This window comes from Balaenoptera physalus, assembly GCF_965194825.1.
Source record: "Balaenoptera physalus genome assembly, chromosome: 6".
Classification (NCBI taxonomy): Eukaryota; Metazoa; Chordata; class Mammalia; order Artiodactyla; family Balaenopteridae; genus Balaenoptera; species Balaenoptera physalus.
Window position 1 is genome coordinate 35,056,592 of NC_138885.1, and position 23,557 is coordinate 35,080,148.

Consider the following 23,557-nt stretch of genomic DNA (forward strand, 5'->3'; position numbering starts at 1 on the left):
GCTTGAATCAAAGTATAGACACATGAATCAATAGTTGATCAATCGTTTGATAGATATTTATGTTTATTATCCAGTAAATTCCCAGGGCACTGTGCTTACTTAGTACAAAGAATATAATGGTGAACATGACAGATGTTTTCCCTGCCTTCATGGAGTTCATGTTTTAGCAGGAGATGTATAAGAATTAAACAAGTAGTTGAAGTTAAGTGTAATAATAGGTAATGTAGAGCATACCCATCTGAGCATATAGCAAAGGGACCGAACCTAATCTAGGGGTCAGAGAAAGCCCTTTTGAAAAATTATTGTATAAATAAAGACCTGATGAAGAAGAGCGAAGATGTGGGAAAGTATATCCCGAAAAAGACATTCAGGTGTGCAAAGTTTTGGTGATAAGAAAGAACAGTATGGAGGGTGGGGCATGAGAAGCTGGAGGAAGAAGGCAAAGATCAGATCATGGAAGGCCTTTTAGACATTATTCGAACAGGAATGGGCATACAGTAAAAGGTTTTAACCTAGAGTAGGATATGATCAGGTGTGTGTTTTTAGCAGTCTCTCCACATGCATGGTCATGGGGAGGTTGAGTTGGTGGTGGTAGCTGAGGAGCAAGGTTATATATAGGTAGGCCAGTTGGAAAGTTATTGGAGTATTTCAGGCAAAAGATGAGGGAAAAATTAGACTTGACTGGCGACAGTGCGGCCAGAGGGAAATAAAAGGATATAATATTTTGAATGGACAATCTGTAATACTTGGATATTATTTGGGTGGAGGGTAGGTACAAAGGAGAGAAGACAGGAGACAAGGAAGGATAACTAGATTTGTTGCTTGGGTAATTGTATTTACTCAGAGCATGTTGTACATCAGGTACAATAAACAGTTCAGTATTATTATACAAAGTGCCAGAGCATGGAAGTGGGAGGTAGAAAGCTAGGGGGAAGAACTAGGAAACTTTATTTCTCTTTCTGAAGAACTTGTGTACTGGCAATGCAGAAGAGTAGAAGAGGATGTGTTCATGTTAGTGTTTATGTTACTAAGGCAGCATGGAAGCTGGTTTGAGAGGAGCAAGATAGGAGAGTAGAAGACAAATCAGGAGACTCCCATAATAATTCAAATGTGAGATGATGTGGGCCTTAACTAGGGATTCAGGGATACCTTTGGGAATTAAAATAGGGCTTTGATGACTGATTGGAAAGGATGGCGTCTAGGGTGACTCCCAGGTTTCTGACTTGAATCACTGGGTGATTGTGGAAGCATTAGCTGATTGGAAATGAGAGAGGAAGAATTTGGGCCTTGGGAGAAACGTGTTGAGTTCCTTTCCGACAGTCCCAAATTTATGGGTCTCCAGGCACATCCAAGTAAAGAGAACAAGTGGTTGGGAACAACCTTTGTGGGGAGGCCTAGGACTTAGCAAATCATTATTTATCATCACTGAATATGATAGTTAAAATTGTGAATAGTGGATGAGATAAGATGACTAAAGAATGTTAAGGGAGAAGAGTCGAGGGCAAAACTTGGAACTCTAGAGAAAACCTGCAGGTAAGAGCCAGGGAAAAGAGCTCTTGAAAGAGCGGGTATAGAAGTGGTAACAGTGGGAGTAGAACTATGCAAACAAGTGTCACACACTTCCAAGAGTAGAATGTCCAGAAAAATTGAATAGTTTCAGTTACAAAAGAAAATACCAGTAAGGTAAAGATGATATTTTAATGAATTCAAATGGTTTGAATACATAGAGAGGCAGACAAAATGTTCCAGAACATGTTGAAATCTGTACATTAAAAAAAAAAAAAATTGACAGTGCAGCAATGCATTTTGAAAAGTACTCTTTAGTAAACATCTCTTAATTTTATTTTTCAGCCAAGCAGCAGACATAATGGAAACATCTGGGTGGAAGTCCATGATTCAGTCTCACCCACATTTGGTAGCAGAAGCCTTCCGAGCACTAGCATCTGCACAGTGTCCGCAGTTCGGTATTCCACGAAAACGGCTAAAACAGTCTTGAAATCTTCCATGAACTGTAGAAAAATGGAATTGACTTTCACTCCTCCAGGTCCAGAAGGATTCTAATACACAGAGCATAAGCAAGAGTTGTTTCTGTTGTCTTGTCCACAGAACAGAAGCTGAAAAAGCATATTGCTTGAATTTCAGGTGGATAATTTATGGTTTATTCTTCAGCTTTAAATTAGACTGATTATACTCTAATTCACTTCAAGGCCTTAAATTATCTTCAGTGACTTCTCTTGTTCATATATATACTTTAATTTTTTTATTGTGCCTTGTCATTGTGACCAAGGCTATGCAGGATTGCACTAGCTCCATAATGCAGTAATATTGATAACTGAAGATAATAAGTTTCAAGAGGATCTTCCATTAGTTTGAGAAAGGCAAATGAATATTATAGGGTTTGTCCTATGCTATCTCAAAGTTTAAAACTAGGTTTTCCTTAAAAGAGCACTTGTATTGGAGATTACTGGTAATGTCTCCAGTCTAAGTTCTGTAAATACAGGAGAACCTGCTTACCTTCAAGGTAAGTTATGGCAATACACTGCTTCAATTCTAATTTATTTTTCATTTCAGGGGGCAAATATGCAATGAGTTGGCCCAGATTTTTAGTGAAATTTGTGGTGTTTGTATGTTATCTGTCCAACAAACTAAGAGAAGCATAACAAACCTTTGCTTGTGTTTCTTTGTGAGTTTATCCAAGTTTACAATGATTGAGAACTGATTGAGGTTAAGATTTCAATAAGAAAGCATGTTTTGTGCTGAATTAATTTTTTTTTAATTTATAGTGACCTACATTTATATGAAGAATTCTGTACATGTTAAAAGTAAGGATGACCAAATGTAAATTTAATGAGTGGGCCAATTAAGAAGATATATATGCACTTTTAATGTGTAACTTTTTTATACTGAATGGTACTTTTTTTTTTTGCTTTTGAGAGAATTGATAAGGTATAATTAATTGTCTTAACTTTTGAAAGAATTTTTAAGACAGACGGAGGCAACTGGGATGTTTGTGATAATAGATAAGGAAGGTATTCTCCATTATAGTTAAATTGGTTTGACTTCCAGATATTCGTTATTGAATTCACGCCTGTTTATCACTCTTTGGAGAAGGCACCTGACAGTAAATGAATCCTGGACAGCCTACTCTCCTTCTAAAAGCAATGAACTGCTATTATTTGCAGACTAAAGGAGAGAACCCTTAGAAATATGTCAGGCTACACTCTGAAACCTTTTTTCCTCCCTAGCTTTCTCCTTTCTGTCTCAGTTACTGTACCAACATTGTGGATGATAGTGAAATTCTGCATAATGTGAACAGGATAAACTATAAACTGCTTTTCACAGGCCAGTTCTTTATTATAAATGAATTTTAGCTTTAAACACATACACATCTTCAGTGTTTGATAGCTCTGTTTACAGCGGAAGTCTGCCCTGGTGCATTGTCCTGGTGAAGCAGGAGCAATCAGTGTCAAGTCACTGCATCTGATTTCCTGTGACAGTGGCAGTATGCTTCTTAGGCAAGATTTACATTTGACCACAAGGGAAAAATTTTTTTCACTGGAAAAAAAAAATGCATATACCTATATATTTACATATATAACTTTATTCTCCAGATTAAAATTTGTATAATTCGTTTATTTAGTTTTTGAATTTAGGACAAAAGGAAAAAGATGAAGCATGAAGTTTTAAAATAGATTTTATTTTTGTTATCTGTCTGTTAGGTATTTACTGAAGCAATCCTAATATACCAAGAGTGATTCATATTTACATTGAACAAACACTGTCAAATAATCATTTGTTATCCATATCAAACTGGAGTTCAAAAAGATCATATTTTCAGATATCTTCATTTCTTCCTGTGTAGCTTGAGTCTTTGTTGTGTTAACCTAAATTTGAAATTGGAAGACTCCCTTCGGATAGAAGAAAGATTCTTACGTATGAATGGATTCCATCCTATGTAAGAGTATTATAGGGAGCAGAAATTCACTTCCTTAACTTCACCATAAGATTGAGCCCTTTAAATTTACAATGTGCAATTTAAAAAAGAAACCACACACACATACACATACACTTTAAGAATTTGAGATTTTGCCAGGGTCTTAGAAGAAAACAAAAATTCATCCCTCAGGCCCTAGAATTTTGTTGTCATATATTAAAAAAATACTGGTGTATTCATTTATGTCAGATGCACACAGGCGCATTCTGAATTAATTCACTGCTTGGATCTACATTTCTAACCATAGTGACTTCAGTAATAACACCTATTGTAATGAACATTTCAGCTTACCCTTACTTACATACTTACTTTAGTGCTTATTGCAAATCTGAAGGGTTTTATTATAAAGATTTTTTTTTTTAGTTTGGTAGCACATTTTGTACCAAAAACGTCCAACACTGTGCTGTAAGAATATCCACATTTGTAGAAATGTCCACTTTTCAGATAATATAATTCCTACCATTATACTAACAGAATCATATGGTAGTTGATTTATTTTTTTTATTTATTATGTATATTTTTGGTATTGTAGGTTCTTGAGACAATGATACAAAACTGTTAACATATTCTGACGTGAGTGCTCTAATAGCCTTTTTTTTTTTTCATTTTTAAACTATAGACATTGTTTCGGTAGGCACAGATTTTGTCCTGAGCAGTGTTGCCTTTTGAACTAAAGCCTGCTCCTGTTTCCCTTTTGTCACCTAAACAGAGCTTTTTCTTAGAAAAGTAGTAACTGGTCTTAAATGTTCCATATTATAAAAGTAACCATTGGAGAACTGTTCTTTAGATTGAGATACAGAAACACTGTATTTGTGCCTTTTTCATTTTTTAATATTAATGTGTATCGGTATTTGGAGCACAAATATGGAGGTGCCATAACATTATGGCCTGCCATTGTTACCTCCTTGAATACTCATGTGTCATTGTCTTGAAATAGTAATTGGAGATTCTTGCATGTATTCCGTGGTCATTTGGGCATGTGTGTGTGCGTGCGTGCGCACGTGTGTGTGTACATGTACTTGTATTTGCTTGGACTTGTGTGTGGTATGTTCAAAAGAGTGAATTTCTGAAAATAGGACTCAGTTAAATGTTGAAAGTTTAGGTTAGTTGAAATGTATTCCATTTAAATGTGCTTTATTTGAGGGGACAATTGAGAGGAAATTATAATTCGCAAAAATGTGACCAATTTACTGCATGATGAAATGTGAAAACAGTGCCTTTTAAGGACATCAATTTTAAAATTAAGCTTTAAAATATTAACAAAGATCTCTTAAAAAGTTGTCATGAACATTATTGGTTTATTTTTAAATGAGACCTAAGTTAGAGCTTAAATTGCCAAAAGTATAGTTACTAATTTATTTACCCATTTGTTTTGTGCATAAATTTAAAACCTAAGCAGAATTGTTTATAAAATTGTGGATCATAGATGCTACCCAGTGTTACTAAAATAGAACACTAGGGACTTTGGTAAGTTGTTTTGTTAAAATCCAACTCAAGCTTTTCTCAAAGCCAAGTCTACTTGAAGAGGTGAATTATTCTGAGTTGGATGTTCATGCTCTTTGATGGATAAAATGAAAATATTCAATGTACTCTTGCAAAACAACGTGGGTGGTTGGGTTTTAGTGTTTTTCAGATTATAAAGACAGCACTTTCAACACACATAAGAGTATTTTGCAAACCTCTTTTATACAGATTATGAGCTCTAGTTTATTTAAGTGTTAAATGGAATGATGTAAATTTTAGGTCCAGTTGAACAAATATTGAGTGCCTACCGTGCGAGACTTCTTCTTCACTAGGAGTGAAATCACCACGCTGTGTCTTCTGTTTGCAGTATGTGGACTTTACGTTTGAAAAAGAATTCTTGTATTTAAATCTTTTTCTGTTGTTAAGGGTTTATCCTTGTATACTGTAACCCAGTTAATTTTTGCATTCAGTTTTTTAGAATGAAGATATAACTTAAGTGAGTCCCATTTTTGAAAATAAAATTCTGCTGAAATTATTTAAAAATCAGTTCTGGGGGAAATTGATTTTCAAGATTCAAATGTATAAAGACATTTTGAACTTTTCAGCCTCATTTTGAATCAGCTGATGTCAATGATGAGATACATACTTTTTGTATCTTGTTGCTGAAAATATTTTTTGCATTTCAGCACATTGAGTTAAAATAAAGTTGTTACTACTTATTCAGAATTAATTGGTTTATTTTGTGTTTATTTGAAAAATATGAATAATTCTTTTTCAGATTACTGGGATGCTTTACAAAAAGAGCCATGTATTTGATATGGTAACTTTTAGAATTATGCATAGTAATTGTCTTTTCTACATAGGAAAGCTAGTGTTTTTTGGAACCTACTAAAGACTTATTCCTTGACTCTGAGATGTTACATATATATGTACTTTAACATATGCATACCATCAATATTGCGTGACTTATGCTAATGTTATGTAATTTAGATCACCTTTCCCTGGTCCTCCTACCCCTTCTTAATTTCAGCTAATTATTTGCTGCTCTCAAAAAGAGCAAATTTGGGGCAGTGTATTCCTACACCAGCTTAGTAACAGCAACATAATTAGTGCTTAAAAATTACGGCCAAAGTCACAGAAATGCACAGTGAAAAACCTTCCATATACTCAACACACACATACACATGTCCACACACACTGAATTACCCTTAAAGAATAAAAGAAGGGTTGAAGCACTTAAAAAATATTATCTATACAACTATAGTAAGATAGGACAAGGGGTCATATTCTAAACTTTGAATGAACTGTGTATAACCTTCTCCCTTACTCTGCAGCAGCCAGCACCCTTCATACTTCATTTTAGAAAATTGGAATGTTGTGTTTCCTCTGTTCTATCACCTCAGAATCATTTGTTTCTAAGAGAAGGCCAAGACTGGCATTTGCTTTTTGATCACTGTTTTTAAATAGAAGACATTGATAGAGATGTTTACATTATTGCTACCTTCTTATTTTTTGTACCAGGGAGGTTTGCATGGAGATATCTGCAGTGATTAGTGGCAAAAAAGTTTGTCATTCCTGTTAGGAGTGCTTCCTTTCCACCTCTCCCTCATCTCTTGCCCTCCACCCTTAATTCCTTTGTAAAGGCTTCAAGTGTAGTCCTGCTTCAGTCTGTGACATCAGAGCCAAACAATTCCTATGGTATCTAATCTTACCCTTTTGTCCAAATTCAAACCAGGCCTTTCGTCCAAATTCAAACCAGGATAAGTGCAAAGAAAGAAAAATTGTGAGATTTAGGAATAACAGTTGCAGCGTGCACACACACAGAGGCAACCAGTGTCCTGAGGACTCTGATATAACTGCCACAGCAGAAGGTTTTTAGAATGTGTACTTTATAAATGCCCCCAAAATGTGCAGGTCATTATGAAAATTGGGCAAAAATGAGGAAAAGTGAAAGTGGCATGCAGTTGAAAAAGAGTAGTGAAATTAGATGCGTTAAACTTGATAAACCTTCCTGAGGAAGTGACGCTCATCTTAAATTGAGTGGGAGTTAGGCAGTTTAGTGGTGGTATCATCCAACTGATTGTGTGTTGGCAAGGTTCATATGGAACATTTATGGGAGTAAAAACAGGTGTGGCTATATCCCATTGTATAAAGGGAAGAGAAATCTCATGTTGTAAACCAGTTAGCGAAGATCATGATTGTTTAAAGATCTTATTAGAAGAGTCGAACTTAACCTATGAGTGTTGAGTATGTCGTCAACAATCTGTCAATCTTCAGATGGATTGGAGGGGGCTAGAGGAGAGAGGGTAAGGAGACCCTCTTAAGAGGTGAACAATACTAGTGTTTTGTGCTAGGCTAGGAGACCTGGGATGGAGAGATTTGAGAGGAAATTCTGAGAGGGCTTGGAAATTCACATGGTAGAAGGAAGATGGAGGAGTCAAGAGTGACTCCCAGGTTTGATATTTGAGCAACTGGGTGGAGGATGGTACTGATGCATTCACTGATACAGTAATCACAAGAGTAGCAGCAGTTTGTGGAGAAAAAAAAAAAAAAAAGGTTATTTTGATTTGGAGCCTGTTGATCTTAAGGTTCTTATGGGGCATTCTGGTTGGATATGTGAATCTTAAACATGAGAGTGATCTCAGTTATAAAGTCAGGAATCCTTAGTATTCTACAGATGGTAACCAGTGTATGCAGGCTGAGGTGAGAAGGCAGCACAGGGCAGAGACAGGGACAAACAGAGAAAGAGCAGCTTGCAAAAGAAGATGAGTGATCCCAAAGTCAGAACCAGAAGACTGTCCATCCTAGCAGTTGGAGAAGAGAATGCTTCAAGAAAAGGGATGGTTAACAGTGTCAAGTGCTACTGAGCAGTCAAATAGGCAACTAAAATATAAATTCAATTTGTGAGGGAGAAAATGAAAGGAGTCTTTGGAGTGGGGAAAGCAGCAGGATTAGAGTAAGGAAATGTATGCTCTGAGTATAGACCGTGGGATGTCCAGCGAAGATGGCAAGGCAGAAACCGTAGCTGTAAGATGGGGTTTAGGTTCAGTTTCTTACTTTGATTTGTTTTCCTTTATGGTGGGAGAAATGTCAGTATATTAGGATGTCATAATAAGGAGTCAGAAAAATAGAATACAAAAGGGATTACTGATGTCCTAGTCTGAAGAGAAGAGGAGTGGCATCAGATGCCAGACAGAGAGACTGCCCCTAACATGTGAAGGGGAAATGCATAGGATGCAGAGTCAGATTTATACTTTGCTTTTTTTTTTTTTTTGGCCTGAAAGTTGGTATACTCGTTTTATGCCTTTTATTCCTTGTGAAGTCATCTATTCAGAGTAAAGGGGGTGGATGATGGGTTTAGATCAGGAGTCAGCAAACTTACTTTGTAAAGGACTAGGTAGTAAACGTTTTACCCACTCGGCCATGCCATTGTAATGTGAAAGCAGCCATAGACAATATGTAAGCTCACGAGCTGGCTGTGTTCCATTAGAACTATTCACAAAAGCTGGCAGTGGGCTGGATTTAACTCTGGTGCCATAGTTTGCTGATTTCAGAGATTTGAGAAGGGCAGAGGAGTTTTGGAATAGCAGATGTGAAGAAAAAACATGATGGCCCAGTTGGCAATTGGAGGCCATGACTTTACAGAGGATGAGTTAAGAAGACTCAATGTTTGCATAATTGGTGCAAAAAAATAATAATAATAATTGGAATAGAAGCAGTGATTAAAGATACTAATCATTTTCCTTAAAAAAATTAAGAGTTTTAGAAATAAGAAAATTCATAGTGCTCCAGGTGGAATTCATGAACAGATGTCCAAACCTAGACATACTGGGTGACTTGTAAATTGGAAAGATAAGTAGTGTGAGTATCCAAGCAATAAATAAAAATTTAAAACTCATATTTCTCTGGCCATACTTTTAAGTGAAAAGAAATTGACCCAAAAACTCTTAGCTGTTTAGTGATTCATTTCTAAAGTTAACACAAATTATATAGAGGTAGTATATTAACATAGTACCCAAAGCATAGGGAACATTGATCAAAACTAATCCAAGCCTAGGAAGCTGAGGCTTAAAAGGACTGGCAATGAGTCTTAAACTGGTAGAGGGAAGACTGACTAATTGTAACGTTGTAAACTTGAATGCAACCCCTCTCCCCAACCTTCCACACTCCCACCTGCCTGCCCCTCCTCCCACCTCAGGATTACACTCAGAGATAGCTGTTGTCCTCCTGGAAGAAGGTCCTCCTTCCCTTCCCTCACGGATGAACCCTGGCTGGTTCACAACTATAAAATGTAAAATGTGAAAGTGATCATCTATTGTAAGTAAAAAGGAAATTAGACAAGAGGAAGGGGGGAACTGGCATTGGAAAACAAAAGTGCAAAATTCTTCCTCTTCCATAAAACGAGAATTTAAAATGTTTTCTCACTGATTTTAAACTTTGAGTTATAAACATTTAAGCATTTTTTAAAAAAATAAGAGGCTCTAACTATCCACTGGTAGAATTTAAAATAGACTGTATATCCTCCAAAGCACAAAATACTGTGTGTGTGGCAAAGTCAGGGGAAAGAATCAACTAGGATACCGAAAAGAGGGAAGGCAAAGATAACATTACAAAGATCTAGCAGAACTAGTATGACAAACGGAATAGGTTAAACATATGTACTATCAGAAAAACCTTTTCAGTAATGATCTCTTTTGTGGGTATGTAATAGACATGCCCTGTTCTGATGGAATTTAATAAAATCAGTAACAATAAAATATAAGCCTGTGAAAGGGGAATAGAGGGTATTGTGTAGCACATCTCAAGAGTAAATTACTGCTAGCCAGGCGTAGAGGAGAGTGTTTATATAAGGGAATAAGTATGGAGGCTCAGGGGTCAGAGGAGTTGGTGATTTTACTGAAATTCAGTAGAGCTCAAAAGTAGTGCTTTTTGTTGATGTGTAGTGCCTCTGTGTGTGCAGGTCTTTTTTTTTTTTTTTTTTTTTGATGGGAGTAAGAATGAATCCAAGTGAGAGAATTCTGAATATGTGAGTACATAGGACTAAGTCAGGAAAGGCCTTTTAAGCTCTTAGTTGCCCAAATTCACAATCAAGGAAAAAATGGAAACAATTATAAAATAATTACCTCCAGAAAAGGCTTGGAACTAGGTTGACTTTCTTCAAACTTTCTAGGAACTGATAATTCCCATGATATGTGCATTGAAGAAAATACCGAAAAATAAATTTAAGCAATACTTTTAATCAAACTAGTATGAAACCAGATAACCTTAGAAAATTGCAACAACAACAAAAAAGAAATATATGTAAGACACTAATACATGGTCCTAGAGGTAGCAGTAGCCTAGTAAATGCTGGTTCCTAATCCCTTTCCCCATTTTACTAACAGTATACCCAAAAAGGGAGGCTTACAGACCCCATCTCTATTATAAATACGAGTGATAGAATCCTAAATAAAATCCTAATAGCTAGAATGTAGTAATAAAAAGAAAAATGAAGTCACCTAAGGTTGACCTAGGACTCTGAGGATGGTTCAGTATTAGGGTATCAGTTTTGTACCACATCAAAAGGTAAGGTAAAAGCCATGATCATCTAGTGGAATTCAGCAAAATTGCACATTTATTTTTTTCACAAGATATCCTTACAAACCTAGTAAGGTAGATAATTCTTCAACACCATTGAGACTACCACCCTCACACCATTAGCCAAAAACATCATAATGATGACCCATTAGAGTCAACCAAAACACAGGTAGTTTGATAATATGTTTATTATTTAAAATTATCCTAGAAATTTTAATCAATGAAATATATATGAAATAAATAAGCAATATAAGTATGGGAAAGGAAGCCTATATTTGAAAGTTATATACAGTTGTTTTCCTAGAAGACCCAAATTCATAGTAAACTGGCTAGGAAAATCTAGAGATAATCTGCAAGATAATATATCCTGGCAGAAACCATTTATGAGAAATAACATCCTAATTACAGTAGCAGCAAATAAAATGGAAAAGGCCTAGGAATGACCTTAGGTTGAGATGTAAAATCACTACAATGAGGAAAATGATCCTATCCTATTACACTGAGAAAGGGAAAGAAATGAATTGTGAAGTAGGAAAAAAGAAAAAAAACCTGCTGGTTTTTTTATCTTGTTTAGATAAACCATACTATTATATACCAATATTTAATAAAAATACACTTGAGGGAAATATAAGAATACAATAAGAGTATTTGTCTTTGGATTATGTACTGGGAATCATTTGTTCCAATGGACTGCATTTTCCAAAATTTCCATAAAACAAATATATGTTTATATTACTAATGAGAAAAAAGATTAAACATTAAAAAATGTACATTCTGGGAAAGTCAATAAATTGATTTTTTTTTTTAAGCTATCCAGAATGGTAAATTTGGTAACACTGAGAACAGAAGTTAGTGATACAGCTTCTGCTTGGGGAAGATAATTATGGTCATGTAAGCTGATTTGCTAGTTTGTACTTAACTCTTAGGCAGACCATCATTAGATAATCATATGGAAATAAAGTGGCATGCAATTGCTAGAATAATGTAAATTCTTATTTTCAAAACAACATTTTCCATGAAATGAGGATTGGGGTTTTTTTTCCATAAAATGAATGATAATTAAATGCTGTTTGGTTTTTGTTTGTTTTAATGAGAACTGGTAGCACTCAAACTTAGGAGAGTCTAGCACATTGGAGTCTTGATCTGATGCATTCCTCTTGGGCCTTTCAGGTTTGGGGCTGAATGGAGGAGTATTTCCTCAGTTATACAGTTGAGCCCTTGTTCTATACAAGATGCAGTGATGGTAAAGCAAAACAAAACAAATTCAGAGAGAGACCCCTTACTCTCATGCACCTTGCTCACAGATTAGTAGAGGAACAGTCATGGATCAATGATGATCCGTCCCTATAAACAGTTGTTTTAATGGAAAATTTAGCAGTAAATATTCAGAGTGTGTTCTAAAATTGTATAGTTTTAGGGCTTAATTTAAATACTATGAATATGGCATGGTCCCTCCACCAACTAAGCTGACTGGCATCATATTTTGAAGCATACAAAAAAAGAGTGTACACTGTATATCAGTAAATGGTGGCAATTTTCTAAATTAAAATATGTAAAGCCTATATAAGTATATGTGGGCAAGTTGTTTTACAAGATAAGCAAGAAGCAAACAGGGAGCTCAGTCCTCGTGTTTCCACCACACATTTATATTACCACTTCACCATGCTCAGCCTCATAGAAGGACCATTTAAGAGCAGGCCTTTGAAAACAATCTATAAATCTGTAAGTTTAAAATTAGTTTAAAATAAAAGTTGTTTAAATATCCATAAAAAAATTAATGATCGGTCTTGCTACATGAATATAAAAAACAAATTTTGACTTAATTTTCTCTGTTGTTAGTCCATTTCCTACTTCATTGATGTCCCCACTTTATTACTTCTTCATCGTTTCTTGGTTTCTTAAGATGGAAGCTCAGATTGTTAATTTTTACATATTTCTTCTTTTCTAATCATGTAAAGCTATTGATTTTTCTCTAAGCACTGCCTTAATTACATCTTACAATGTTTTGTATGTTGTATGTTCATTATCACCAGTTCAAAATATTTTCTAATATCCCTTGTGATTTATTCTTTGGTCCATGGGCTTACTTCCTCTATTTGGGAGGATTTTTCTAGGTATTATATTTTTACTGATTTCTAATCTAAATCTATGGTGGTCAGAGAATAGACCCCATATATTTTCAGTCAGTTGATATTTATTGATACTTGTTTCATGGCACAGAATATGATCTATCTTGAAGGTTTTGTATGCACTTGAAAAGAATGTATTTTCTGCAGTTGTTGAGTACTGTATGCTATATATGACAGTAAGGTCAAGCTGATTGATAGTGCTGTTCACATCTTCTATATGTTCACTAATTTTTGTCTACTTTTTTCTAGCAATTACTGAACAATGAGTATTAAAATCTTCAACTTTATCAGTGAATTGGTCTGCTTCTCCCTTATCTGTTAATTTTTTGTATATTTTGAAACTTTGTTTTTAAGGGCACATATATTTAGAGTTACATATTCTTGATAAGTTGATCCTTTTATCTTCATAAAAGATCTTTACCTCTAGTGATACTCTTCCTTTTGAGGTCACTTTGATGATTAATATCATCACATCAGCTTTCTTACACTGTTTTCAAGGTATATCTTTTCCCATTTTTTTACTTTCAGACTGCCTCTGTCTTTATATTTAAAGTGTGTTTCTTATAAATAGGGTATAGTTGGATCTTGCTTTTGTTCCAGTGTGAAAATCTCTGCAATTTACTTGGAGTGTTTAGTCCATTTCCAATTAATGTGATAATTGATATGTTTGGATTTAACTCTCCCATCTTGATATCTGGTATTTATCTTGTCCATTTGTTTCTCTCTTCCTCCTTTCCTGCTTTCTGGTGAAGGAATCGCATGTTTTTGTTTAATATTTTATTTTACCTTCTATATTGAAATTCTTGTAGTTCCTTAGATCTGTTTTCGAGTGATTGCTCTGGAGATGACAATATGCATCTTTATCACAATCTAACTTCAACTAGTATTATAATACTTCACATACAGCAGTACAGTTCAGTTCCGCTTTTTGTGTTTTTCTCTGCTTATATTTTATGTGTACACATGCTACCAACCGGAATACATTGTTATTTTTTATTTTAAAAAGGCAGTAATAGTTTTTAAAATACATTTAAAATATTACATATCTGTGTGTATGGATATTATTTACAAAAAGTTATTATCATTTACCCAGGTATTTATCCTTTTTTAGTACTCTTTTTTCCCTTCCTTCAGATCTCTATTTTCATCATTTCTATTTATTCTGAAGAGCTTCTAATAGCATTTCTTCTAGCATAGTTATGATGAAGACTAATTCTTTCAACTTTTTTCTGCCTGAAACTGGTATCTATTTCTCCTTTGTTTCTAAATTATGATTTCACTGGATATAGAATGCTAAGTCGGCTGTTTTCTTTCAGCACTTGAAAGATGTTATTGCAATATGTTCTGGCCTCTTTTGTTTTTGGTGATTTGTATTGTTAAATGTAATATATCTTTTTTCCCCTCTGGTTGCTTTTAAAATTCATTCTTTGTCTTCAGTTTCCAGCAGTTTGCTGTAAAGTGTCTAGGTATGTTTTTCTCTGAATTGCTCCTCTTTGGGGTTTCTTGAGCTTTTTGATATATAGGTTGGTGTTGTTCATCAATTTTGAAAAATTCTCAGTCATTATTTCTTTAGATATTTCTCCTTTCCCATTCTCTCTGTCCTCTTTCTGTGACTCCAGTTGTGTATGTTAGATCATTTAATATTGCCTCACATATTTCAGATGCTCTGTTTTGGTTTTCTTTTTTTCTTTTTTTTTCATTCTGTATCCTACTTGTTTTTGAGTTTGGGTACTATCTATTGACCCATTTTCAAGTGCACAGGTTCTTTCTTAAATGGAATCCACTCTGATACTAATCTCACCTAATGATGTAATTTTCACTTAGAGACTTTCCATTTGACTCTTTCAATGTTTTAGTGTCTCTTCTGAAGTTTCGTATTCTTTTCATGTATATTGTTTAGCTTTCCATTTCCTTTAGCATTTTTAGTATAGTTTCAAGTCCCTCTCTGTTAATTCCAACTTCTGGGCTATAGCTGGATCTGCTTTTATTGACTGTTTCTTTTCTTGACAATGAATCACATTTTCTTCTTAATTTTGCTGGTAATGTTTGATTTTATGCCACACATGAAAAAAAAAAGACCAATAAAAACTAAATAATATGTACTTCCCAAAAAGTGCATGCTATTTTTTGAGTCACACCACTAAAGTGAGGCTGAGTCAATATCTGTAGTGATTCTGTTCTGGGTTTTGTCATGACTTTGTATTAATGCATTTTACCACTGGCTTCAAATACTTTGAAACAAAATGAAGATTTTCCCTTCTGAGCACTGGCAATATTCCAGATGTATTTTGTGTTTTATAGCCAAGCTGCCAGCTGAGAAGTGTCATTTGCTCTTCAGTCTTGTTCCAGGCTTTCAGTTCCCTGGGAGATCTCTTTCTGCCTTGGAGAGGTATCTCCAACTTCACCCCCATACCTTGGAAGCTGAGAGCCTACAATACCTAGTATGGGGAGAGGGGAGAAGGGCTCTCTACGTTCTAGCTTGGACCTCAATATTTCACTGGTAAAAGTCCTGAGTACCTTGAATTGATTTCCCTCATTCCCTTTGCCCATCCAATTCAGTGGATGGTTGCCTTATATTTGGGAGAGGCTCCTCTGGCATAAGAGTGTCTTTCCTGCCCTACTCTGCCCTCAGTTGTGGTGTACTGTGCCTAGTACTCTGTAAAGCACTCTGTAAAGTCCCATAGGAAAGATTTGGCAGGTTGGTGCCTGACTTCCTCTGTGACTGTGGCTTTTCAGAATTTCAGAATTATAATTTGTCATGCCAGTCCACATACAGCCATTAAGTGGTTTAAATTTTTTTTGGTTAGTTTCACCTTACATCTGTGGTAGGTTCTGCTTTACCCTGCTGTTTCACCAGAGGTGAGAATAGCCATGGATTTCTTCCACCGTATAAAGAACTAGTCACTTTCTGGAGTTCTCTTAAGGTTTTTGGTTTTTTGTTTTGTTTTGTTTCTTTGTTTGTTTTTTGCATCCTCAGTTCTCTGATGGGTTTAGAAAAATTAAGCCTTGTCTGGTTTATTTTTGTTGTTAGGGTGAAAGTGATAACCTCTTGCAACCATCTAAATACTAACGAAGTAGAAATCCTGGTATTTTTTAAATTTTATTTTCCATTGTTTGTTTCTAAGGTATAAAGATGCAATTTTTATATTATCTTGTATGACCTTCTACATTCACTTATTAACTCTACTAGGCGTTTTTGTATATTATTGTTTTGTTTTTTGTATATTCCTTCTGATTTTCTACATAAATTTTTATCCTCTGGAACAAAAGAAAGTTTTACTTCTTCCTTCTTATTCTTTATACTTTCTGTTTTGTTTTGAGGAGGGGGCTTATTTCATTATCTAGGACCTCCAATGCAATGTTGAATAGAAGTGATGAGAATGGGCATCATTCCCAGGTTGCTGAAGTAAGGAGGAAAAGTTTACTACTTTTCCATCAAGTATGATGTTACCTGCAGTTTATCACAGATGCCTTTAACAGACTGAGAAAGCTTCCTTCTATCCCAGCTTTGCAAGTTTTCTCATGAATAGGTGTTAAATTTAGTCAAATACACTTTTTTTTAATCTATTGAGATGATTACATATTTTTCTCTTTTATTGTTTTAATGTGGTGAATTACATTGAGTAATTAAAAAATTTTAAAACAATCTTGAATTTCTGGAATAAGCCCAAATTGGCTGTGAGGTACTCTTTTTGTATATTACTGATTAAATTTGCTAATATATGTTTAAGGAATTTTTGTGTATATGTTTGTGAAGGATTTTGGTCTGTGTGTGTGTGTGTGTGTGTGTGTGTGCTTTCATTTTTTCTTGTAGTAGCTGTATTAGGTTTTGGTATTACAATTATTCTTGCTAAATTATTCTAAAACGGGTTGGGTAATGTTTCTTTGTCCTCTATTTTCTGAAAGAGATTGTATAATACGGCATTATTGCCTTCTTAAATGTTCGAAATAATTCACCAGTGAAGTTATCTAGACCAGAAATTTTCTCTATAGGGATTTTTTTTTTGCAATTTATTTAATAATGTAAAGCTGTTCAGATTTTGTACTTCTCCTCATGTACATTTTGGTAAGTCGTGTTTTTCACTTATGACCGTTTTATATATGTTGTCAAACTTAATTGGCATGAATTAAGTTGCTCATACTACTTCCCTTTTTTATCCTTTTGATGTTTGTGGATCTGTAGTGATACCTATTTTTCATTCCTAATATTGGTATTTTTTTTCCTTTATTTTCTTGATTGGGCTTCATAGGAGTTTATCAGCTTTAATTAATCTTTTTTAAAGGTCAGATTTTTTTTTTTAATCTCCTTTTGAATTTTCTTTTTTTATTGTTGGTTATTTCTATTTTATTGATTTCCAACTTGTCTAATTATTTCCTTCTTTTTAGTTGCTCTAAGTTACATTTCCTCATCTTTTTCTAGTTTTTTATTTTATGTATTTTTTATTAAAGTATAGTTGATTTACAATATTATACTAGTTTCAGGTGTACAACATAGTGATTCAATGTCTTATAGATTATACTCCATTTAAAATTATTACAAAATGATGGCTATATTTGCCTATGCTGTAAAATATATCCTTGTCACTTATTTATTTTATACAGAGTAGTTTGTGTCTCTTAATCCCATGCTCCTGTTTTGACCCTACCTTTTTCTAGTTTTTTAAGGTAGAATCTTAGATTATGGATTTTACACCTTTATTCTTTCCTATCATAAGCATTTAAAGCCATAACTTTTCCTCTAAAAAAATCTTGAAACTGATCTTAAAAATTGCTTTTTGTTATGTTTCTTTATTGTTCCATTTGACCATTTTCTAATTTCCCTGTGATTTTTTTTCTTTGACCAATGAGTTATTTAGAAGTGTTTTATCTTGATTTCCAAATAGTTAGGAATTTTTCTAGATATCTTATTTTTTAATTTTAATTTAATTCTCTTGTGGCCAGAGGATATGCTCTGGCCTTTGATATTTATTGATACTTGTGTTATCACTCAGCATGCAGTCTGTCTTGGTAAATATTTCACCTGCATGGGAAAGAATATGTATTCTTCAGTCGTGTAGCAGTCTATATAAATGTCTGTTAGATCAAACTGTTTGAAAATGCTATTCAAATCTTCTATACCTTTACTAGTTTTTTGTATTCTTTTCTATCAATAGGTAAAGATCCTGAGAGAGGGGTGTTCATCTCAATCTCGCCAACTATAATTGTATATTTGTTTATTTCTCCTTTCAGTCCTGTTGATGTTTACTTACTGTATTTGAAGTTTCCTTTTATTAGATACACACACACTTAGGATTTTTATGTTTTTCTAATGACAATCTTTTTATCATAATAAAAGTCCTCTTTATCTCTGATAATACTTTGTCTTGAACTCTACTTTAGTAATCTTAATATAGCTACACCAGTTTTTTAAAGCTTATATTAACATGGTACATATATTTCCCCCCATCACTTTCATCCTATTTGTGTTTTTATATCTAAAGTGAGTCTTTTGTAGACAACATATAGTTTTGTCTTATTTTTAATTTAGTCTAATAAGTTCTGCCTTTTAATTGGTGTTTGTCAATTTTTAAAAATTACATAAATTACATTACGTAATTACTGATATGTTGGAATTTACGTCTACTATCTTCATATTTCTTTTCTGTATTTTTCTTCCTTTTTTTTTTTTTTGTTGTTGTTCCTCTGTTGCTCCTTTCCTGCTCTTCTTGTGTGTTTTTTAATATTTTTAATATCCTATTTCATTTCCTCTGTTTACTTTTTAAGCTATACTTTTTTGCATTTTTAGTAGTTTTGGACTTATAATGTATATCCTTAACTTATCACAGTCTACTTATACTTAATGTTGCATCATTTCATGTAAGTTATAAAAAAGTACAACTATTTAATTTCATTTATTGCCTCCTCCATCTCTTGTACCACTCTTGTCATGTGCTTTATTTCTACATACAGTTATCATGTTACAGTTATCGCTCTAAACAGCCAATATCTTATAAAGAAACTAAAAGAAGGAAAATAAAGAAAATATTTTCTATTTACCCACATATTTAGTATTTCAGTGTTCTTTACTTATTCCTGTAGATCTGAATTTTCATCTATTGTTTTTGCACTTATTTAGAGAATTCTGGAGAGAGTTTGTGAATTAAGTTAATGATTGATAACTAGAAAACTAAGCACATATACAGACAAAAACATTTGTTAACTCCAGGGAACTAAAATAGTCCTACAGAGAGAAAATGCAATCAGATCATACTATTGGGCTCAACTGGGAACAGTGTTTTTATACTAGCACAGTAATGTAAACACTGAGTATTGCCGTAACCACAAACTGTGATGCTATGCTCTTAATCTATCTTAGTGGGAAATCAATAGATAATGTCAAAGTAAAAATAAAAAATTAAATAAATAAGAAATAATAGGGGACTTCCCTGGCAGTCCAGTGGTCAGGGCTCTGCGCTTCCACTGCAGGGGGCATGGGTTCGATCCCTGGTTGGGGAACTAAGATCCCACTTGCTGTGACGCGGCCAAAAAGAAAGAAAAAGAAAGAAACAATAAATAGCCATAACAGCAAGTTTGGAGTTTGGAAAGAGGGAAGAGTTGAGAGTTGGCTGAGTTTGCCTCTGGGAAAAGCAGGAGTGGCAGTAAAGTAGGGGCTGCTCTTTCTCATAACAGGTTTAGTTTTACTGTTTGTCTGTTTGTATTATGTACCTGTACTACTCTGATAACAGAAACAATCGTTAAGCTAATGGGAATATCCCAGTGAGAGGGAAAATATGAGTATATAAGAAACAGGCTAATGGACTATGTAAGATTTCTGAATACACACATTGGGATGATGTTCAGTAACATAAGTGGCCTTAAATAGAAGAAAAGACAATTAATTGTTCTGGTCTGTTTAACAAGAGGGGAGGAAATAGGATTAAAACAGATGATGGTAAATCTATGTGTTTGGCTAACTGAAGGGCATCCTGGTTCTATTTGCTATAAAAAGTTGGCAGGAGAGTAAAATGGAAGTATGAAGTGTCAGCTGCTTTTCCCTGAGGCCTAGCAGTGATGAAGACGAGGGGATTTTGTTAATCATTTAAAAATTTTCCATTAATTTTGGGAGTGTATTTTTGTTGTCATGTTCATCCTTATAGCCTGATACTTTACTTCTTAGTTTATTTTATATGTATTTCCTTTCATAATTTTTCATCTGCTTGGTCTCAGGTTTACTCCCCTGAAAGACATCTGTAGTCCTTTGAAGACATGTTCTTTTTCTGTTCTTTGAATATGCAAAATAAGCTTTATTTATGAATATTTGAGGGCTGTTAGCATCTGAAGAAAAATTATAAATGTCCATGTCATCCCTGTAATTTCTTAACTACTGTGCTTTGGAAAGTATATTGTCAAGAGGCTAAGGAAGCTGAAAATCGAATGGGGGTATAGCCCAAAGTCTCCTGTGTGTAACTTTCTGTCTTAAAGAGCCAGATAGATGTGCTTTGGACCTAGAGGAAGGATTTAGTAAACCTGATAATAGTGACTGGAGAGAGCTGCATAGACATTGAAGGGGCACTCAATCTAAGCCGTATGGTTAGAACTTGGGTCCACCAACCAGCTGTGGTTTCCTGCCCTCAGTACACACGGATTTAATTAAACCGCTGGGAGTCAGTATCATTGCAATGGAATCCTCCACGGCTTACCAGCTGTGTGTTCTTGGGCAAATGACTTAAACTCTGAGCTTAATGCTCCATTTTTAAAAATGTTAACAGCTTCGTTACCTTATAGGATTGTTGAGGATTGAATGACAAGAGTGGATGTGAATGCAACTCTCACACTGACATACATACAGGCACATACTTGGCTACAGGAGAAAGTAGCTCTCATCACCACTGCAGGATCAATCAGTAGCTAAACTGAACACTAACTTTTCTAAATTTGAGGAAACTTACTTCTTAGAGGATCAAGAGTTTTCACGTTTCAATGAGGCAATTGGCAATTAGTTTAAGATTCTGATGTGGGAAGTGGGAAAACAAAATGGAGAAAGATGAGAGTAATCTGGAAAGTTAGGAAAAGTGAAAGATCGGGGTTGGAGACCAAAAGAAGTGTATGAGAGCAATTGCAGAACAAAGATGCTGAGGTCTTAACTGGGGTTGATGGCCATGAGCATGAACGTAGGGGTAGACCCAATATTTCCAAACTGTGCTAATGTGGCCAGTGTGTGAATGTGAGTTTCCCGTGAAATGAATAAAGCTTCTGCTTCAAAGCCCCTCACCTGTACACATGGGTTCCTTCCAAGGCTCTGGGACAGATCCTGGTAATGTGATTGCATATTCTTGTGTTTTCATAAAATTTGCAAACTAAGATGTTTGGGCTGCAATTGGTTAAGAATGTTGCCTCTTTTCACTTCAACTTTCTCTCTGACACTCTTCCTCTTGTATTGGGTGGGGTGGTATTGTATTGGAGTGGCCCTAGGCATTTTGAGGCTACGACCAGGGAAAGATTGAGTTGGGAACACATTTAGTTTGAGTTTTGTGGGATCTATGGAGGTGAGTCACAAGCATCCATGTACAGTTAATTATTGCCAGCTGTTCTGGTGAAGGAATGACTTCCAGGAATAATCCTTCTGTCTACCGTGCCAACTTCCTGAAGCAATGTAAAAAAAGGTTCAGGGCCAGATGTTATATCGTGATATAAACGTGTCCTACTGCACCTGGCATTATGTATATGGGTAATAAAGGAGAAACAATATTTGAAATGTATGGAGCCACGTGGCCTGTGGAAAAGTCTTCCCACCCTCAGATGTACAAATTTTCAAGAGGTGAATTCAGTTCTCATTGATACCTAGGAAAGATGGAAGTTGTGTCCTGTGAGAATATAGTACCTTATAATGCACCATCTATAATTATCAAAGCACATTTTTTCTTTCTTGATGGAATTTGTGGAAAATTTATCAAAATTTCCATGGGTGTAGGGCACAAAACCGGCAGCAGTATTATAGACGCAGCACAACTGAGTGTGAAGTCATGTTTCATGCACCCCAACATACAGCATCTCATTACCAACAGCAAGTTGTGAAACTGAACTTTTTAAAAAAAACTATCAGTATTATAACACAGATTTCATCCGCCATGTTTCAGGCTGATGTATGTTTCTGTTACTTCTTTAGAGATAATATATTACAAAATTGTCAATATGAAGAAGCGTTCAAAGGTTATGCAGATTTTAGGGAAAAAGAGAAGTATAGTGTATGTCAGACCATTAATTAATAAAAACATTGTTATATTGATTTTGTGATTCTGTATTTATCAGCTTTTAAAAGTGTGTAATTTATTGTGATTTCTTTTCTCATTCAAAATAAATATTCACTTTTCTAACAAATTCTGCAATAATTTAGGTTTTTTTTCTTAAAGAGCACCCCCGAAAGTGGTATAAACTTCAGCCTCACAAAACCTGACAGCACCCTGGACAAGTTAGATAGTACAGGATAGAACAGGTTTTCTAGAAAAGGACATTAGTTCACTCTTGACACCACTGAGAGTTTCCAGTTAATCACTAAACTCAAATGAGTGATTCCACAGACTGGGCTATTCTCAGAAATTGACTTTTCTTTTAGTACCTTGCTACGGACTCTTAATTCTCCATAATGGATCAGCTGCATCCTAGAGCAGATGTTGGCCAAAACCTTCGGGTACCCTTGTGCTTAACGACTTTCTCTTTCAAATTAGCATGAGACCTCTCAAGCTTTCTTGTTTCCTCCCAGCAAAATGGGGCAGCCAGGACACAGGACCTTGAGATACCAAAAGAAAAGTTGTGATGTTCTCTTTGTTAGTACTGTAAGTAAAGAATTTATCCTAATTTCTCTCTTCCTTTTTTTTTTTTTTTTCAATGGACTGCAAACCTAGGAAATCCTCTTTATGTTTTACAGACGCAAAATTGGGCTTGAATTGTTTCTGAGATAAAACCAGGTGCTCTTTGTTGCAGTGATTACAAATGAAATATGGATATGGAGGATATTCACAATGTAATTCAAATGCAAACCGCTATTAAGAATTTGTTCGGAGCTTCCCTGGTGGCGCAGTGGTTGAGAATCTGCCTGCCAATGCAGGAGACACAGGTTCGAGCCCTGGTCTGGGAAGATCCCACATGCCGCGGAGCGACTAGGCCCGTGAGCCACAACTACTGAGCCTGCGCGTCTGGAGCCTGTGCTCCGCAACAAGAGAGGCCACGATAGTGAGAGGCCCGCGCACCGCGATGAAGAGTGGCCCCCGCTCGCCGCAACTAGAGAAAGCCCTCGCACAGAAACGAAGACCCAACAGAGCCAAAAATAAATAAATAAATAAATAAATAATAATTAAAAAAAAAAAAAAAAGAATTTGTTCGACTCATTCTGTGTTACTAACCTTCAAATATCTCT

General features: G+C 35.0%; 1 protein-coding gene across 2 annotated transcripts in view; it reads left to right on the forward strand.

The window, feature by feature from the left end:
* SPOPL (speckle type BTB/POZ protein like) overlaps nt 1-23,557 on the forward strand; it is a 116,096-nt gene that overhangs the window by 15,326 nt on the left and 77,213 nt on the right. Inside the window, exons 10-11 of one of the 2 annotated variants that reach the window (XR_014264638.1) lie at nt 1,852-2,142; nt 18,318-22,976. Coding sequence is in view for 1 of the 2 variants with exons in the window: in XM_082465094.1 (XP_082321220.1) it covers nt 1,852-1,996 (145 nt within the window). In the remaining variant the exon portion in view is untranslated. Of the gene's footprint in view, nt 1-1,851; nt 2,538-18,317; nt 22,977-23,557 lie in introns of those variants that run through there. The other variant, XM_082465094.1, reaches the window with a different exon arrangement.